Source organism: Magnolia sinica, chromosome 2 (assembly GCF_029962835.1).
Source record: "Magnolia sinica isolate HGM2019 chromosome 2, MsV1, whole genome shotgun sequence".
In the NCBI taxonomy this organism is placed as follows: Eukaryota; Viridiplantae; Streptophyta; class Magnoliopsida; order Magnoliales; family Magnoliaceae; genus Magnolia; species Magnolia sinica.
Genome location: NC_080574.1, coordinates 127,572,972 through 127,592,879, shown reverse-complemented (window position 1 = coordinate 127,592,879; position 19,908 = coordinate 127,572,972). Strand labels below are relative to the sequence as shown.

Genomic DNA, 19,908 nt, shown 5'->3' with positions numbered 1-19,908 from the left:
CTTCCCCACTCCCACAACCAAATATGTTGCCGCTTCACTTCACACTTCATGCAACTATAACCAAACCTCATGATCGAAGTCTTTCTACTTGCAATCCAATTCCAGTGAGAGACTAACTATCTGCAGTCAGAATTAAAGGAAAATGTAGAGCACCGTTTAACAGGTATCAGTCAATGGGGGTGGAGGCTTCAGACACATGGCTTTTTCTACACTGTAGGAAGGGTAAAGAGATGTGAACCCATTTCTTTCAGCTCTTCAGAATTTCGTGATTGAATAATCAAGAATTTAGTGTCATGATTGGAGACTTTGATTTACAGTCCATCAGGCTCTAGAGGGCAAATATTGTGGAGAATGGTCCCCCTTGCAATTATATTACGTCTTTGAAGGGAGAGGGATCTTCATAATGAGGTGAAGGCTGTGGAAAGCATTAGAGAAACAATTAGAAACTTAATAGTTTATTGGTGTGTATGGAAATCAAATGGGGGATCTATTATGGGATTGGAATACAATAATTGAATACAGTAGTAGGACATCCAATCCCACAGAGATGGAACTTGGAAGCCCCCAACTCTTGATTTTTGGAAGCTTACAATCTAGACGATGACTCAAAGTGCCAGTTGTGAACTCAGACCAGTGTTTCATATAGTGCCCGTAGCGTAGCGGTAGCGTACACTACGTAGCGTAGCGTGGCCGTAGCGCTACGTAGCGTCCCAAATAGCGTAAATCCCCTGTAGCATACACTACAGGGGTTGTAGCGTATGCTACAACTACGTAGCGCACATTTTTTTACTATTTTATTTTTTTCCACGTTTTCTTTGTTTCTAATGTTGAGGAATGTGACACTTGTATTGTACTTGATACTTTTAACCTATGGGTTTTTTATTTCTTTTCATAATTGTGACTTGTAGTTTCAATTAGACATTATTAATTAAAGTGGTTTGCTTAGAAAGTTGTTGAAGTGATAATTATTTGATTTGGCTTATATATGTGGATTGGCTTTTGATAAATGATAACTAATAACTTTTTTTAACATGATCTTTTAGGCATTTTTATATTTTTTCCTCTTTTTTCACTATTTATTATATTTGCCCTATTTTTAAATTAAAAAATAGAAATATCGTGTAGCTTACGCTACACGCTATAGAGGGTTGAGCGCTACACATCACGCTACCGCTATTTAAAACACTGACTCAGACCTCAAGAGAAGCTGCATTTGACCTAGACGAGAGGCACGAGGCGCTTCGAATTGTACAAGTCTTAACTTCAATTACGGCTCCAACTGCAGTCCACTCCATTGAGGATCAGAGATATTATTAGCAATGACTAGGGGTATCCTCAAGACAGCTTTCTCAGGGTCTTTTGGGATTACCAACTCTATCAAGGTGGAAGCAATAGCCAGTCATCAAGGGCATCAGTTATTTTCTTCTTCCCTCTCCATTTCTTTGATCGACACTATTCAAAAAATGCTATAAAGTGTTCAATATCCATCACACATGAAGCCTTAACGTCTTTCTTTTACTTAACCACATCAAGAAGATGTCCTCCTGCATGTATGTATCATTTAGCCAATGTGCTGAGACAGAGGCTAATGAAGATGTCAATCCTCTTCTTGTAGATAGGAATCACAAGGCTGCTTGTCATAAAATATTCAGTGCCCTGAGTTGCATGGATGTAGCTGATAAGGGTTTTTTTAAAAGCTTATAAAGATTACTAAATGACATGTAATCTAACTGATACATATGTGGCTCGCCCCATCACCAGAATGACATGCAGCTTGACCAAACTCGGACAAACCCATCCAAATCCTTGTTATCTTGACCAATGTCTGAAATCACTCGGGAAACCATAATAAGACAAACAAACCAGCTTGGATTATTTTTCAATCCATGTAACTGGTACTCACCTAAAGCTACCAAGTCATACAACTAATTGGTTCAGTTGTTGTATTTTTTAAGATTAAGCATGGCTTATTAATCGCAAAAGAAATTATATAGGTAGTGAGTCTCCAAATTAAAAGGGATTGGAGGCTAGAGCCATGTTCAGCAAGATTGTCCACTATAACGTTCTCCCTACACACATTAGAGAATGAAACTGAGATTGTACCCTTAATCTCTCTAATTTCCTCCACTAAGAAAAACAACAAGGGCGAGCCTCACCTGGATTTCCAAATTCATCACATAGCCAGGTCTCCAATGATTGTTGGGGGAGCTTGCAGATTCCTCAGCTCCCTCTCACGTTATGAAGGGGGCCGAATCTGAGCCTTGTTAGAGTCAGTTATCCCAATAGGATCAGCATAAACAATGAGTGTCACCATGATCATCTATAGTAATGTCCACTATCCCTATTAGGCCCACATTGCTTCTTTAGCATCCATCAAAGTTTAGCTTTCACATCCCAAGTGGTGGCTAAATCAAGTCTTACAAGTCTTGATCTACTGGCCACAATCCTCGACCCCTTCTCAAGGAATTGAGCTAACACATTTAAAAGCCTTCACAAGAAGAGCCAACACAACAATCCTTTCTCTAAACCTTCTCAGCAATCTGATCATTGTCCATGATTTTGTTCCTGAAAGCCTCCTGTCCCCCACAAAAAAAAAAAAAAAGAGGTCCAGCAGACAGCTGGGAGATCCAAAACACCCTAAAGTGCTCTAACAGATTTAAAATCCTACCCATGCTTCAGGGAGATTTGAGACAGTCCTCGACATTGACCAAGACACCTCGAAAAGAGGAAGGATATACCACCACAATTCCTGAGTGAAACTGCAGCCAGATTAAAAGGTGATTAACCGACTACCAATCTTGCAACATAAATAGCATCCATTCACAAACATTCACTGCCCACTTCAATGATCCAATGTGAGGATTTTATTGAGCCCTACAACCCAGCAGAGACCAGTGACCCTTGGAGGAGAGTCAAATGTCCAGATATGATCCATACGACTCCTGATATTCCTCTCCCAATAGAGCTACCCATAGAAAGATCACACTGTAAACATACCAAACGCTTCCCACCGCCAAATTCTTCTGTCACTACTATTTAAGGGGATGAAGATGCCTTCTAGAAAAAAGAGAACATCAACTTAAGAGTCAAATCTCAATGTCAGTTAAATTTCTTCGGAACTGGAGTTGCCAGTCCAGGTGAACTCCAGCTCTATAGAAGCAGCGATATACAAGAATGTTGTTAGGAACCAGGTTATAAAGGTCCTAAAACCAGCCACAGAGCATTCGATCTAAACACTAGATTTCTTCCCATAAACGGATTATAGAACCTTCACCTATAAGCATTGTTCGAATTATATCCGATATTTTCGAAATATCCCCGATATTATTTGTATCTATAGCTCAGTGATATCGATAACACGGGTAGCAATACCAATAACACTGGTAGCATCAAAAATTCCAGGTATCGGCATTGTATCGTCAATATTTTTGACTCTGTAAATTCTAAGTGTCGCTTGTATTTACAATGTTTCGATATCGCCAATATTTTCGATTGTATAAATTCCAAATGTCGCTTGTATTGCCAATGTATCGGCAATATTTCGATAATATCACCAATGTATCGATATTGCGATAAACAAAATTCATTTCAAATTTTTTATGGGCACATGGTTGTATGCAGTATTCAATTTGCCAATGATAATATCAATAATATCGCGATATTATTGTTATCGCAATATGGGCGATATCTAGACCACAATTTTTCGTTTCCTTTCCAATTGTTGATGATTTCTCGGCGAAATATTGTATTGTCCATATTCTAAAATATCGATGGATGTTTGGATGATAAGTTGAATGGTTGGATAGATGGTTGGATGGATAGATGAGATGGATGGGATGGTTAGACTGATTTCTTACAACAACACATGCTTTTAGGCCCGCATTAAATGGAAACTTATTATGTATGTATTCTTTTTGCAATTTTTTAATTCCTAAATCTGTAAATATGTGTATTTTAGCAACTCTTGAAGTTTCACTGAAAAATTCCACCGTTTTCCCCATCTTTCCCAATGTTTCTCTACATTTCCGATTATCAGAGATATTACCAACGATATCGATATTGTGTATGTATCCCCAGCCGACGAAACTTGTAGTGATACTTTGATACTTCGAACACTGCCTATAAGATACCACCTGACAGGCTGACACCGGTCACCAAAAACATATAATTTTCTTAATGGTGGAGATTAGATGATTATTTGAATAAAAATAAATGGTTTACTGTTTTTATCTACTAATAAAGTTGATTGTTGCAAGTATTTAAATTTCCAGTGCCAACAAATTAATCTGCAAATGTTGTCATCATCATCATCATCTAAGCCTTATCCCAACTAATTGGGGTTGGCTACACGAATCCTATTCCGCCACTCCACTCCATCAAGCACCATAACTTCAGTTAGACATTAGGTCATCAATTCTTTTGTTACTACGTCCACTCAAATCCTTTTGGGCCTTCCCCTTGCCCTTTCAAAACCTTCAACTTGCACCAAGTCACTCCTTTTAAATGGCGCAATTCTTGGTCTCTGTTGCACATGACCTAACCTTCCAAGTCTACTTCCACTCATCTTATTACCTATTGGAGCTACTCCTAAGTTTCCTCGAATGCATTCATTTCTAATACTATCCTTTCTCGTCTTGCCACTCATCCATCCCAACATCCTCATTTCAGCTACAATCATCTTATGACATGTTGCTCCTTAATTGCTCAACATTCTATTCCATAAAGCATGGCTGGTCTTATAACTATCCTATAAAATATTCCTTTCAGTTTGACTAGTACACAACGATCACATAGAACTCCGAAGGCACATCTCCTTTTTTCCAGCCAGCTTGAATTCTATGGGTAACATCCTTCTCAATCTCTTCACTCCCATGAATTACGACCCAAGATGCTGAAAGTGGTCATTTGTGAACTTCTTGGCAGCAATCTTAACTGATTCCTCATTTGTGATCCTATGGTTACTAAAATTGCACTCCATATACACAATTTTAGTCCTAATTTTAATCTGTTAGATTATAAAGCATCCCTCCATATATATATCTATATAGATTTTTGTTTACGCACTCCTTCATCTTGTCATTCAAAGCTACGTCATCCGCAAACAACATACACCATGGGACCTCTTCCTGCAAATGCTTCATTAACTCGCCAATAACCAATACAAAAAGGTTCGGTGCAGGCCTATAGTAATTGGGAACTCACTTGTTTCTCCACTAATGGTCCTCACATTTGTTACGTACTGCTCCCTCATACATATCCTTAATCATATCAAATATATCTTCTTGAAACTCCTTTCTTTGCCAACGCCACTAGATTAACTCTCAAGGGACCCGATCGAATGCTTTCTTTGAGTCAATACATACCATGGGACAATCCTTCCCTCTCCAAACCTCCCTATAGTAATTGGATACTTGTTTCTCCACTAATGGTCCTCACATTTGTTACTTATTGCTCTCGCATACATATCCTTAATCGTATTGAACATATCTTCTCAAAACTCATTTCTTTGCTGATGCCACTAGATTAACTCTCTAGGGACCCAATCGAATGCTTTCTTTGAGCCAATACATACCATGGGAACTCTCCCTATATTTCTCCATTAATTGTTCTAAGTAGGAAAATAGCTTCAATGGTAGATCTCCCTAGCATGAAACCGAACTGATTTTCTGATACATTGGCTCATGCCTTAGCCTTTTGCTCAATCACTCTCTTGAAGTTTCATGGTATATATAGATCATAAATTTAATCCCATGATAGTTAGCATAATTTTGTACGTCTCCATTATTCTTACAAATAGGTACTGCAGTACTCTTCCACCATTAATCCAGCATTTTCTTCAATCTTACAATCTTGTTGAATAATGTCAACCAAAATAACACCTCTCCCATGAACTTCCGAACCTCTACTAGTATACCATCCATGGATTTAAATATTGGTATCGTCTCAGCCGATATGGCCATATGGTATTCATATCGGCATGGTACGACACAAGGTATGGGTCCGTATCGGCCCGCCTTCAAAAAACAAAAACAAACAAACAAACAAATTGTATCGGCACCGATACGTCATACGGTATCAGCCAGACCGATATTGGCTTAACAAGCCCTAGCCCACCCCCTTTTCCACTTTTTCCCCATTCTTACTTCTCCTTTCAAATTTCTTTAGGTCAAGGATATTTTGATGCCCATTTCCAACCAGATCCACAACTGTTTCGATAACCAAAACAAGTTTTCTTACATCAAATCTAAGGACCGAAGGCCAGGTGCCCAATTTTGGAAAAATAAGAAAAGGTTTTAAAAAAATTATTCTTGTTGTAATCGTGTTGAATCAAGGCCTTAACCACAAATCGATCAAATCATGCTTGATTTGGGGATTTTTGCATTCTTATTTTTCAATTTATGTTGGTATTTTTTAAAATTAAAATTCCTTTTTTCAACTTTTTTAAACCAATTGCTATAATGATGCATGAAGAGTGTTTTAAAACTAAAGATATACACATTTCACCAATGCATTGCTTTAAAAGATTTTTTTAAATTTTCAAGCCATTTTTTGGGGATTTTGTAAAAGTTTTATTTTCTCCAAAACAAGTTTTAGGACATCAATCAAGTGATAGATCTATGTAATCTATGTTTTTTTTTTAATATAGATCGACAATTGTTGCTGGATTTTAATTTATTTTATTATTTCCATGCCATTTTTTCCTTTTTTAGGCATTTTTGAAAAAATTTCTTTTTTTTCCAAATTTCTTTGGGGGAATGATAGATTTATGTTGTTTAAACAAATATCTAAATTCTTTGAACATAGATTTACATTTTATATGCAGTAATTTTATTTTTAACATATTTTCACCCTTTTTGGGCAATTTTCAAAAAAAATATTTTTTTTTTCAAAAATCAGATCAAGGGAATTAAAAATTAGTGTTGATTGAACATAGATATATGTTATTTAGACATAGATCTAACATCTATGAGTTGTAATTTTGTTTCTCAATGTATTTTTTAGACCATTTTCATAATTTTGTGTATTTTTTTAAATCAATTTGGGGAAGTGGACATGTGGGTGGAATGGTAAGATGAATACAATCATATTTGCCTTATCAGTTTTTGTAATTTTTTGTTTTTTTTTTATCAAAGTTAGATGCTATCATTGTATTTATTTTATTGTTTTCTTTTAATGTTAGTTGTTTTGTGACTTCATTGTGTTTAGTTGAATGTCTTTATTTTGAATAATTAGACAGTCCAATAGTTGAGAGATAATCATAATCATATTAATAATATATTATATTAATTTAGGGCATACATCAACAGTTTATATCCGAAAGAATCAACATCACAGCTTACAACAAGTAAACCTGATATATAGCACTCTTACCAAAGAATGGTCTGATACACCATTGAATACATGTTCAAGACACCCAAAAAAAAAAAAAAAAAAGACATTTGATAGATTCTTGGATATCTTGATTTTTTTTTTCCTATTTTTTCCAATATCTTCCATATTTTTTTGGATTAAAAAAAATATATATTTGTCCAACACGGTCCGATACAAGGCCGATACTGATATGCAACATTGGCCAGGCCGACACGCTTACTGATACCAATATTCAGAACCATGATACCGTCTAGTCTATGGTCTTTCCTGTTTTCATCTTTCTCAAAGCTTCTTCACCTTAGATATCCTAACCCTATGAAATTATCTATGGTCTCCAACGTCATTTAAGTTTATGGTTCCTCCTATCCTATGCACTCCAAGTGGTTGTCATTTAGTAAGTTCTAGAAAATAGCCTATCCACCTTTTATTAATCTCGTTTATTTGCTGTAATTTTATTTTTAACATATTTTCACCCTTTTTTTGGCAATTTTCAAAAAAATAATAATAATAATAATTAATAAATAAATAAATAATAAAATCAGATCAAATTAAATAGTAGTGTTGATTAAACATAGATATATGTTATTTAGACATAGATCTAACATCTATGAGCTGTAATTTTGTTTCTTAATGTATTTCTTAGACCATTTTCATAATTTTGTGTATTTTTTAAATCAATTTGGGGAACTGGTGATGCAGGATAATTAACCATTTGCTCTAAAAGCTCGAACTGTTAGAGCATAGCGAATTAATCCCTTTATCTCATAGCCCAGGCTCCAAATCCATGGGTTAGGTCCTTGGCCGAACCCTCCTCGTAGGCCCTAAAATACATGGGTTTCGCCCTCTCGTAGGCCCCAAATCCATGAGCTCTGCCTCACATGAGCCACCCGCCTCCACAGGCCCCAAATCCATGGGTTATGCGAGCCACCCACCCCGAGTATGCCCCTGCATCTCACAGGCCACCCCACTCGAGCCCGGTGTGAAAATGTCCCCACATTAATCACCCCCGGTGAGGAGTCTCGAACATGAGACCTCCCGCTCTAATACCAATTTGATGTAGGACAATTAACCACTTGCTCTAAAAGCTCGAACTATTAGAGCATGGCGAATTAATCCCTTTATCTCATAGCCTAGGCCCCAAATCCATGGGTTATCCTCGGTCGAACCCTCCTCGTGGGCCCCAAATCCACGGGTTCCGCCTCACATGAGTCACCTGCCTCCATGGGCCCCAAATCCATGGGTTATTCGGGCCACCCACCCCGAGTGTGCCCCTGCATCCCACAGGCCACCCCACTCGAGCCCGGTGTGAAAATGCCCCCGCATTAACTGGACATGTGGGTGAAATGGTAAGATGAATACAATCATATTTACCTCTTTTCTTTATCAGTTTTTATAATTTTTTGTTTTTTTTTAATCCAAGTTTAGATGCTATCATTATATTTATTTTATTGTTTTCTTTTAATGTTAGTTGTTTTGTGACTTCATGTGTTTAGTTGGATGTCTTTATTTTGAATCATTAGACAATCCAATAGTTGAGAGATACTCATAATCATATTAATAACATATTATATTAATTTAGGACATACATCAACAATTTATATCCGAAAGACTCAACATCACAGCTTACAACAAGTCAACAAGATATATAGCACTCCTACCAAAGAATGGTCTGATACACCATTGAATACATGTTCAAAACACACCCAAAAAAAAAAAGACATTTGAATTTGATAGATTCTTGGATATCTTGAATTTTTTCCCTATTTTTCCAATATCTCCCATATTTTTTTGGATTAAAAAAAAAAAAAAAAAAATTTGTCCAACACGGTCCGATACAGGGCCGTACTGATATGCGATGTTGGCCAAGCTGACATGTTTGCCGATACCGATATTCAGAACCATGATACCATCTAGTCTATGGTCTTCCATGTTTTCATCTTTCTCAAAGCTTCTTCACCTTAGATATCCTAACCCTACGGAATTATCTATGGTCTTCAACGTCATTTAAGTTTATGGTTCCTCCTATCCTACACACTCTGAGTGGTTGTCATTTAGTAAGTTCTAGAAAATAGCTTATCCACCTTTTACTGATCTCATTTATATGCTGTAATTTTATTTTTAACATATTTTCACCCTTTTTAGGTAATTTTCATATATATATATATATATATATATATATATATATATATATATATATATATATCAAAAATCAGATCAAGGAAATTAAAATTAGTGTTGATTGAACATAGATATATGTTATTTAGACATAGATCTAACATCTATGAGCTGTAATTTTGTTTCTTAATGTATTTTTTAGACCATTTTTGTAATTTTGTGTATTTTTTTAAATCAATTTGGGGAAGTGGACGTGTGGGTGAAATGCTAAGAGATGAATACGATAATATTCACCTCATTTCTTTATCAATTTTTGTATTTTTTTGTTTTTTTATTAAAGTTAGATGCTATCATTGTAATTATTTTATTGTTTTCTTTTAATGTTAGTTGTTTTGTGACTTCATGTGTGTGACTTCATGTGTTTAGTTGAATGTCTTTATTTTGAATCATTAGACAGTCCAATAGTCAAGAGATAATGATAATAGTATTAATAATTTATTATATTAATTTAGGACATGCATCAACAATTTATATCCGAAAGACTCTAACATCACAGCTTACAACAAGTCAACTTGATATATAGCACTCTTACCAAAGAATGGTCCGATACACCATTGAATACATGTTCAAGACATATATATATATATATATATATATATATATGTGTGTGATGGATTCTGGGATATCTTGATTTTTTTTTTCTTATTTTTCCAATATCTTCCATATTTCTTCGGATTAAAAAAAAATAAAAAAAAAAAAAAATTGTCCAACATGGTCCGATACTGATATGCGCCATTGGCCAAGCCAACACGCTTGCCGATACCAATATTCAGAATACCACCTAGTCTATGGTCTTTCCTGTTTTCATCTTTCTCAAAGCTTCCTCACCTTTGGATATCTTAACCCTACGAAATTATCTATGGGCTCCAACGTCAAGTTTATGGTTCATCCTATACCACTTGTCATTTAGTAAGTTCCCCCCCCCCCCCCCAAATCACTCTTATTGCATCTAACATGATATAGGTCCCTACCCTTTCTCTCTCCCATTTTTGCAAGTTTAATGACATCTTTCTCACATTCTCTTGTCCCCAATCTAAGCTGAAGATCATAAGCCTTAAGTTTAGCCTTGCTTACTACTACGCAATTTTTTTGGCATTTCTATATTGTTCTAGATTTTCCTGGTTTCTAATCCCTTCCCAGGTTTTGAAACATTAACTTTTCTCGCTAATAGCTTTGTATGCACCATCAGTTCATCACTTCACCGCCAAATTTCCTTAATGATAACTCTGACACCTCGAGGGTGACTCTTTGAATGTCATCAGTTAGCTTCTTCAGAAGGAGCATATTCGTGGAGCTTGAGGAGATGGGTGGAAGAAATTAGGGAGTTGAAGAGCACTCTCTCAGCGTCCTTTGCTACATTCATAGGGAAGGGAATTCTGTAGTTGATCTCGCCAAGGATCTAGAAAGAGATAAATCCAAGAGACTTTGAAGCCAAAGAGTCATTGATGGCACAAGTGGAAGGGAAAATTCAGCTCATGGTGTTGCGTGGGGCCATTGCTTCTCCTCATTTTAAAGGGGTTTCATTTCCTAATCTTACGTGGGATCGGCATCAGTTTGTCCCGTGGGTAGTTAGTTTGGTCCTAAGTTCAGCTTTCTTTCTTTCTTTCTGGGATCTTGGGGAGGCTTGTTCCCTTGATCTGTTTTGTTGCCGCGCACGCGCACGCACATGCACGTCTACCACTTAGAATTCCTTTCATGTTTTGCTTATTTTTCCACTTCTTTTTATTCTTTCAACAAAAAGAACAGTGAGTCATTCAACTGTAGCTGGATGCAAAGAGATGACTCAGTCTTTGCAGGGCCAACCAGCATCAAATGTCAAGTTCTAAATCATTGGTTAGACCACAACATCATTAGATTGATATTTATAGGGAGTGAAGCATCAAATTCGCAGCAATAATTCTTTATAGCACCAACTAATCCTATACCACATGCCAATGTCCCCAGGGGGAATATCTAGTTGTACCCACTACAGGAAACAGAAACAAAGCTTGCATAGGTTAGAAATTTTGAATCACAAGAAATTTAGAAAAGAAGGCTTTGATCAGATGAAAGAAGTTTCAATTCAATAATGCAAACCATTCACCTTATGTAATATTGCCAAAACATGACATTTGCAACATGCAAATAACCAAGATAATGAAATTCAAACATGATACCTGCGAGCAAAAGGACGCCTCAGGAGTACCCTGGGGGCATATTTCTTTTGTTTTTTAAGCCTATATTTCTCCTGCAGTTCAACTGAAAATCAGGAAATCAAATAATGCAGGATTTTAAGTTTTGAGTTACAATAAGCAAAACTCACTTGCGAAAACAATGTCTTATTTTCAAATGTTGAGCTGTTAGCTATAAGAGCCTCAACTATTTGATCACCACTAGCACCCTCTCTGCATTAAAACCCTAACAATTAGTTAGAAACTTTCAAATAAGAAGCTTCCTCAATAGAATGTTTCTTCCACAATTTACATGCCACAGTATGGCTTTGGATAACTGAAACTATCTCTAAAGTTCCATTCAACAAATAAATGAATAAATACCATACCAGTTTCACCAAGAAGTTGATAAATACGAGTATATTAAAATATAAAGGGGAAGAGATAAATTCAATCAGACACATCAATGTTCACCATATACAATCCGTAAACATATCAAACTTCCATATGATTTTAGATTGCAGGTCCAAATATGAGCTCTCCCACCCATGGTTAACCAGGACTGGTTCAATGTATTGGGATGGACACGTAGAGGGACTGTTATACTAGGGTAAAGTGGTTGAAGCACAGTTCTGAGTACATTTCTTTGGTGCGTTCTTTTCAACTTCAGTTGCCTATTCATTTTATTAGGGGCGCCAACAAGCACATAAGCATGCTCATGGTAATCTATTGGCCTAAGAAACTCTTGCAGAGTTGCCAGCAGCGTCGGATTCCACATAATCATTGCCAACATTCTGAAAATTGGAATTAGGCACAAGTCAAAATGTAAAGTATTTATAAGTCATAAATTTTCTCAAAAATACTCTAGAATATTTATTTTTTCAAAAAAATGTGAAATAAAACAATATAGGAAAATTTACATTCATTAAACATACGTTCTCATTGACATCCATTATTATATACATATCGATTAACTTAATTGTATGATAAGTGATCAAATCAATCCATGCATGGAAATCAGATTATAGTTTTTTCTTTTTCTTTTTCTTTTTGGAAGATGGCCGTTTGATAAAACTTATTTTCAGCACTTATCACTGAAAGTTGATATTTTCATTGATTGTCACTGATTCAAATCATTTGGCAAATCCAACTTATTAAGTGCTTAAATTAATTTTGACTGAAAATATGGGTCTTTTTTTTTCAGCTCTACTCCCTTCACTTAATGCTGAAGGTTGAATGCTGAAAGTAGTGGTGCATTAAAATTCTTTTCACTTTTGACTAAAATATCCCTAAAATTATTTCAATTTTACAATTTAGCACTTTAAGTTTTCAATTGTATTCTTTCCCCATCTTTGGGCAAGTCTTTTAATAAATTTTCAGTTATCTCTCCAAAAGAAAAAGTTTTCAACACTTAAGTTAATTTTCAGAGCTCATTTTTAAGTTTATCAAATGGCACCTAAATCCTATCATAGTTATCTTTCAAAAAAAACAAAAAATCTGATCATAGTTTCGTAGGGGCCTGTTTGGATCCATCGGAACATAAACTAAAATGTCATTTCCATGGAAATGGTGTTTCCATTGTTTGTTTTTGTAAATTTCTGTTTCCATATCTCATTTCCTTAAAAATGCCCATGTTTCGTTGTCCTGCCCGCACTAAGGAATAGTCATTTCCAAGAAATTGAGGAGAATAAGAGGAAATGACCCCTCTCTTTATAAAGTGCCCCACATGACAGACATATGTCACAACCCATCCTCTAAGTGCCCCGCGTGTGTAACTATCTATCTTCAAGTGCCCCACATGTGCAAATGTGTCACATGTGCAACATGTGTCACCATTCATCTTAAAGCGCCACATATGCGATAATGTTTCACATAAGCAACATGTGTCACCTCCCATCTTTAAGTGTCAATGTACCACGTGCAACATGCACCACCCGCATCTTTGAATGCCCCACATGTGCTATTGAACCGCATGTGTTACATGGTCACCGTCCATCTTTAAGCGCTTCACATGTGTGACATATGCCAATATGCTAACATGTGCAACATATTCCACCGACAACTTTCAAGTGCCCAACATGTGCAAACGTCCATTTAAGTGCCCCGTATGTGCCAATGTACCATATACCACAATCCATCTTAAAGCTCCATTAAAGCACCAATGTGCGACACGTACAACTGCCCATCTTCAAGTGCCCCTCATATCAATGTGCCGCATGTGCATATATGCCACCCTCATCTTCGAGTACCCCGTGTGTGCCAATACAAGTGCCATTGTGCTACATGTGCCGTCATCCATCATCAACCGCCCATATGTGCCAATGTCCCACATATGCCAATGTGGACATGTGTCAAAATCCATCTTCAATACACTCATGTGTCACCTTTTATCTTTGAATAAAATTTTCATGAAAATTCTCTTTTTTTTTCCAAACAATGGATTTGGAAATGCAAGAAAAATTTTCATGAAAATTCTTGTTAAAAAACAATTAAGGGAAACGGCTTTCCCATTGTTTTCTAGAAGAAATACCATTTCCTCAAAAAAAAATTTCCATGAATCCAAACACCCTGACGTTTAGACATCCAACAAGCATTATGAACATCTACTTTTCACAAAAAATAGAACGAACTATATGATCTTCCATCAATATGTCCTCAAGCACCCAACTGTACAAGTGGGGACCATGGTTCCGTGATTCAGAATGTTGATTCAATAGGCCCACCATGGATGGAGACTGTCCCAAAATCTCCCAGATTGGAAGTCTCCAGCCACACAATCTGGCATTTTTCCATTGAATGTGGACTGTTGATCTTTTTTTCCTTAATTGTCTATTTGCAAGGCACCAGTTAACTGTTACAGTTGTCCCATCAGGGCTGTCTTGTGGGAATGATACACCCAGGGTGTGTGCCACCCATTAGCTCAATCGTCTAGAACACCAAACCACAAACTGAATTTGTATGGACCAGGTGCTAGAGGACACTACACATGTCAATTATATGATCCATACTTGCACAATTGAACTCATCAGGAGTAACTTCTGCAAGCACTCCAATCTATGTACTAGTTTGTTCACAGCATTCGTACAATATTGAAAATTTGAAAAAGATAAATACAATAACCATGAAAATGAGATTTTAGTTTGGAATAAGGTTTCTCCCAAATAATTACAAATAAATTTTTATTGGCACAAGAAATGTAATCCCTGATCAGATTTCTTCTCCAATAAATCACCAGCTAAATTTCTTTTTTAACTCTAGACTTGAGATCTTCACGTAGACTGCTACCAAAAATATCTAATTTGGTCAGTATTCATCTCATGCCCTTGAGGTTTTCCATATTCTATTAGAGCCTGTTTGGATTCATGGAAAAACTTTTGAAGAAAATGGTGTTATTCGAGAAACACCATTCTAGAAAATAGTGAGGAAAGAAAAGTCGTTTCCCTTGGTTGTTTTTCAACAAAATTTTCTTGAAAAAAAAGTTCTTCTTTCCAAAACTGTTGTTTGGAAAAAAGGCATTTTTCATGAAAATTTTACTCAAAGACAGAAGGTGACACATGTACACTGAAGATGGATTGTGGCACGTGTCACATTGTCACACATGGCACATTTACACAAGTGGGACATTGGCATGTGTGGATGCTTGAAGATGGATGGTGGCACATGTTATACATGTGGCCGGTTCACATGTATGATGCATTTAAAGCGCTTAAAGATGATGGTGGCACATGTGGCAAAATAGCAAATGTGGTATACTTGCACATGCGGGGTGCTTGAGATGAGGGTGGCATAGTTGCACACATGGCACATTGGGGTGTGTGGCACATTGACACACTTGATGATGGGTGGTTGTACATGTTACACGTGGCCACACGGGCATGTGTATAGAGCTTTAAGATGAATAATGGAAACATTGGCACACGTCAGGCACTTGAATGGACGTTTGCATATATGAGACACTTAAAGGTGGTCGGTGGCATGTGTTGCTTATGTCGCACATTGGCACATGTCGCACATGTGAAGCACTTTAAGATGGACGCCGGCCCATGCGGCACATGTACCTCAATAAAACATGTAGCAAATGTAGGGTGTTTGAAGTTAGGGGTAGCATATTGGGATGTGTGGCACATTGAAACATGGGTCACTAAAATATAAGCAACAACACATGGCACAATGGCACACATGTGGTGCTTTAAGATGGATGGTGGTACATGCAGCACATGTGGCACATTGGCTCATGTGGGAGCACTTGAAGATAGACAGTTGCACATGTGGGGCACTTTGAAGATGGGTGGTAGTACCTATGACTATCATGTGGGGCATTTTATAAAAAGAGAGGTCATTTCCTCCTATTTCCCTCAATTTCTTGGAAATGACGGTCTTAAGGCTAGGAAATGAAACAAAAATGAGCATGTTTCAGAAAGTGTGAGCGAAATGGAAACAGCATTTCCAAGAAATTTACAAAAACAAAGGAAATATCATTTTCACGGAAATGATGTTTCCTCAATTTATATTTCAACAAATCCAAACAAGCCCTAAGGGGATCTGGTAGCATTTTTTTTTTCATTTTTTTTTCAATTGGAAAATATTTCATCATTACTTCCCCTTCTTCACCAATTTAAAAATATAGTTAGGTGTTATACAAATGCTCCTGACATACCCATCCACCTTTGATTCTTTATTGTGTGGATGGCCATTTTAGGATCACAAAAAAATTGTGATTAGCAATACCGGGGTTTGAATGTCACAAGAACACCTCATCAAAATCATGTGGTTATATAATCCAATTCCATAGATGACTCCACAAAGCACTTTCTTCTATAAACATTTGCACAACTCACTAACAATTTTAATATATATTTTTTAACTTAATAAATATTTTAGAAAATACCACAACATGTCAAACACGATACTTGTGCAGATGCCCATACAAACACACATGGTAGACTAATTTAAAAGGAAAAAAAAAAGTACACAGCACAACAAATATAACCATTTAAATTCCATAGAAAGTCTTCTTGTATTGTTAATCATAAAAGAAAAGAAAAAAGAAGCAAAAGGTTATATATTGTCAATCATAATGACAACAATTATTTTGTAATAAACAATGTAACTCCCAATTTCAAATTATAAACCACATGAAAATTTTAAAACAGAGCAACATGCAATTAAGGGGCAAAAAAAGTATGCTCTAACCTCCTCATTGCATCAATATCTTCACCAGATAGGCTTTGAGCTGTATTATTATCAAGAAGTTGTCTATTGTCTTTGGTAATGTCTTTTGGTTGATAATCATCCATTTCGTTCCGATGATTACCTGTACACAACAAGAGAGTTACAATGAAGGTAAGGATGGTGATAAATAACATAAATACCAATTTATTTCATTGGAAATTTTAATCAGGAATTGTTTATCACCTTTCAAAACAATCAGGTATGGTTTATCAATAATCTTTAATCATGCAATTAATTACCTTTGTCAACAAGTGACAATTTTTTTTTTCACTAAAAGAATTTGCAAAGTAAATACCCTCCCTTTGAAGGAAACCCAAACCTAGAAACATGCTTAGATTCAGTTTTATGTATTAAAGTACAGGAAAACGTACCGGAAAATTGGATTTCTGATTTTCTTAGTAGAATTCCAGCAGCTTTAGCGATTCTTTTTTGAAAGGAAACATTTTTTTATTAAACCTGACAAAAACAAGTACAAAAGATGCAATTACAGATCAGATGATGAGGAACCATCTGCTCAATACATCAAAGACTCCTCTCCCCAATTCCTTTCAAATGCTCCCAAGAGCCAATTAGCAAACTGAGTAAGTGTTTGCCCAACTAAACATTGCACAGTTCAACGAGTTGCAGAATGTTCTATTGTCACACTCAAACCAGGTCAACCAGCAACCAACAGGCAAAGCTAGCCACCAAAGAACTTTACTTTTGGACCTCTGCAACCCTCATTCCACATACGAAAACAAGAAACCTCCACTAAACAATGGAAGAGAAGATACATTGCATAAACAAATAATCCCCAAGATCTGCATCAGAAAGGCATAAAATGAATGCATTCAGGGGATTATCATTTGCCTATTCCTCAGATGGTCAATAGTGAGCACCATATGCTTACCAACTAGCCACCCAAATACCAGAACCCATGGGGCTTCCATATACTAGCTGAGAGTTGCTCGAAAGTGAGTCTAGAGCGATTTTACAGAAAATCTTCTTGATATATCTGCCATTCTACCTTTCCAAAAAAGAAAATTATATCTACGATTTAAATCTTGTCCCTCCAACATCAAAGTCCATCTATGGAGCTGCTCCATTAAGCTGACAAACTCTTTGAATTCAACGTCTCTAAGATCTTTGCAAAAATCTGGGGACTACTGACTACACCACCCAATATCTTAGGAGTTAGGACAGAGTAACAATGGGATGCCATCACATCTTTCTCAGCATACACGAAGTATAGACAAGGAATAAATTACCTAGAAGGGGTTATCAGATGCCATCTTCCCAGAGCCAGATTCAAGAACCGTCCTAACAAAATTTGATCTCCCTTCTGGAAAAGCTTTTCCCACCCTGAAGACCACTTTCCATAGACCAGAAGACCTGTATCTTGAAAAGTGCAATGTGAACCAATGCCCCCCAAAAGTGCATATTTACTTGCTACCACTCTCTTCCACTAGCTATCATCTTAATCTCCACAAGATATCATTCCAAGTCCACCTGTCAATGTTTATTTCATTTGCCAATACATAAGAGGAAGGCCTAAATAAGAAGACAACAGTTTACCCACGAAATACCCAAAGACACCTCTAATTCACCATTCAGCCAAACACCCATCAACTTTAGCAATTCTTGATCACCAAGTCAGCAAACCAAAAGGACACAGGAATGTAGAATGTAAGGACAAAGAAACCATGGGGAGGAGATGAAAAGAAGATAACTAATGGAGTCTCACCACCAAAACAAGTCTCACTTCTAGCACATCACAACACAGAGTATAAATTATTTTTTTTTAAGGAAAAAAAAAGGAACCAGTCACAGGTTCAAAGTAATAATAATCTAAAGTTCCATTTCATTATTCCACGTCTTTTTGTATATAGAGTTCTAATTTCTATTTTTCCACCCAGTTCCAATTACAATGATATTAATAAGGTAACTAGCTAGACAAGTCAGATAAACCTTAACTAGGTGGAAAAAAAAAAAAACTACTCCAAACCGAAGTAAAAGGCTACTGCTCAAATGAAACGGGAACATGTTTTCTACTAAACATTCCAATCGTGTGGGCTAAAGAAACATGTAGGACCCACAGCTGGTCAAACAATCCAACTGAAAGGTGCTATAGGGTCCACCAGTCAATTGGCCACCATGTGGACCCATCCATCGCCATGTGTGAGATCCATAAGTGCTCCAGAATAAAGATGGGGCCGTTCTCTTAAATCAATCTGGCTCATGGGGGACCACCCATAGACCTAATCTGATGGATCTTGATGACTGGAGTTTTCTGGCATTGATTCCCCTTGAACTAGAAGGAATTGGGCTCAAGTTCTGACTTGTCAATTTCCATGAACCATCCCCGTACAGCGTTTAACCTATGTCAAACGCTACAACTCGTACTAGATTCTGCAGTGGATCACATCGCTTCCTCTTGTACTTTTCTGCAACCCGTGCTTGTTTTCAAATCTTCGATCTCCTTTCAGATAGTGAAACACCCATCGCATCTCTGCATCACCATAGATGACTTTACGTTTGCCTCAATGTTCAACTCATCAACATCCGCTAATTTGATTCAATTCGCCATTTGCCATCTCACTTGGGGAGCCATTCATCTCATGTTACTCACCTCTTTGTTCCTGATTAGTCCCCTCAAGCTAGTGCATGGTAAGAGAACGAGAGGAGGATTTAGCTTCCAACAGCTTCTCCTTGAGATGATATAATCCCTCATCAGCTTCAATGTAGTTTGGATTGTGGTATGCATGAAGGTACTGGCACTCACGAGCCCATGCGCCCTCCTATCATAAAGCCACGGCCTTACCAATAATTTCCCCCACTTCCATTGGAATCATGTCACACCAAACAGAATCCTCATAATGCTCATTCCGAATGAAAATGTCACCAACTACCGATTGTATACAGGGATAGCAGTGTTAAACTCTCGATAGCCCACTGCCCACCCCATTTGATAAGGGATGCCACGTTCAGTTTACAGCCGCTG

General features: G+C 36.9%; 1 protein-coding gene across 6 annotated transcripts in view; it reads right to left on the bottom strand.

The window, feature by feature from the left end:
• Positions 1–19,908, bottom strand: part of LOC131237593 (uncharacterized) — a 54,921-nt gene that overhangs the window by 30,559 nt on the left and 4,454 nt on the right. For 5 of the 6 annotated variants that reach the window (XM_058235451.1, XM_058235450.1, XM_058235449.1 and 2 more), the window contains exons 3-5: positions 16,890–17,010; positions 11,849–11,930; positions 11,703–11,773 (exon numbers count right to left, since the gene is read on the bottom strand). In XM_058235451.1, the coding sequence (XP_058091434.1) occupies positions 11,703–11,773; positions 11,849–11,930; positions 16,890–17,010 (274 nt within the window). Of the gene's footprint in view, positions 1–11,702; positions 11,774–11,848; positions 11,931–16,889; positions 17,011–17,299; positions 17,385–19,908 lie in introns of all 6 variants that reach the window. The other variant, XM_058235452.1, reaches the window with a different exon arrangement.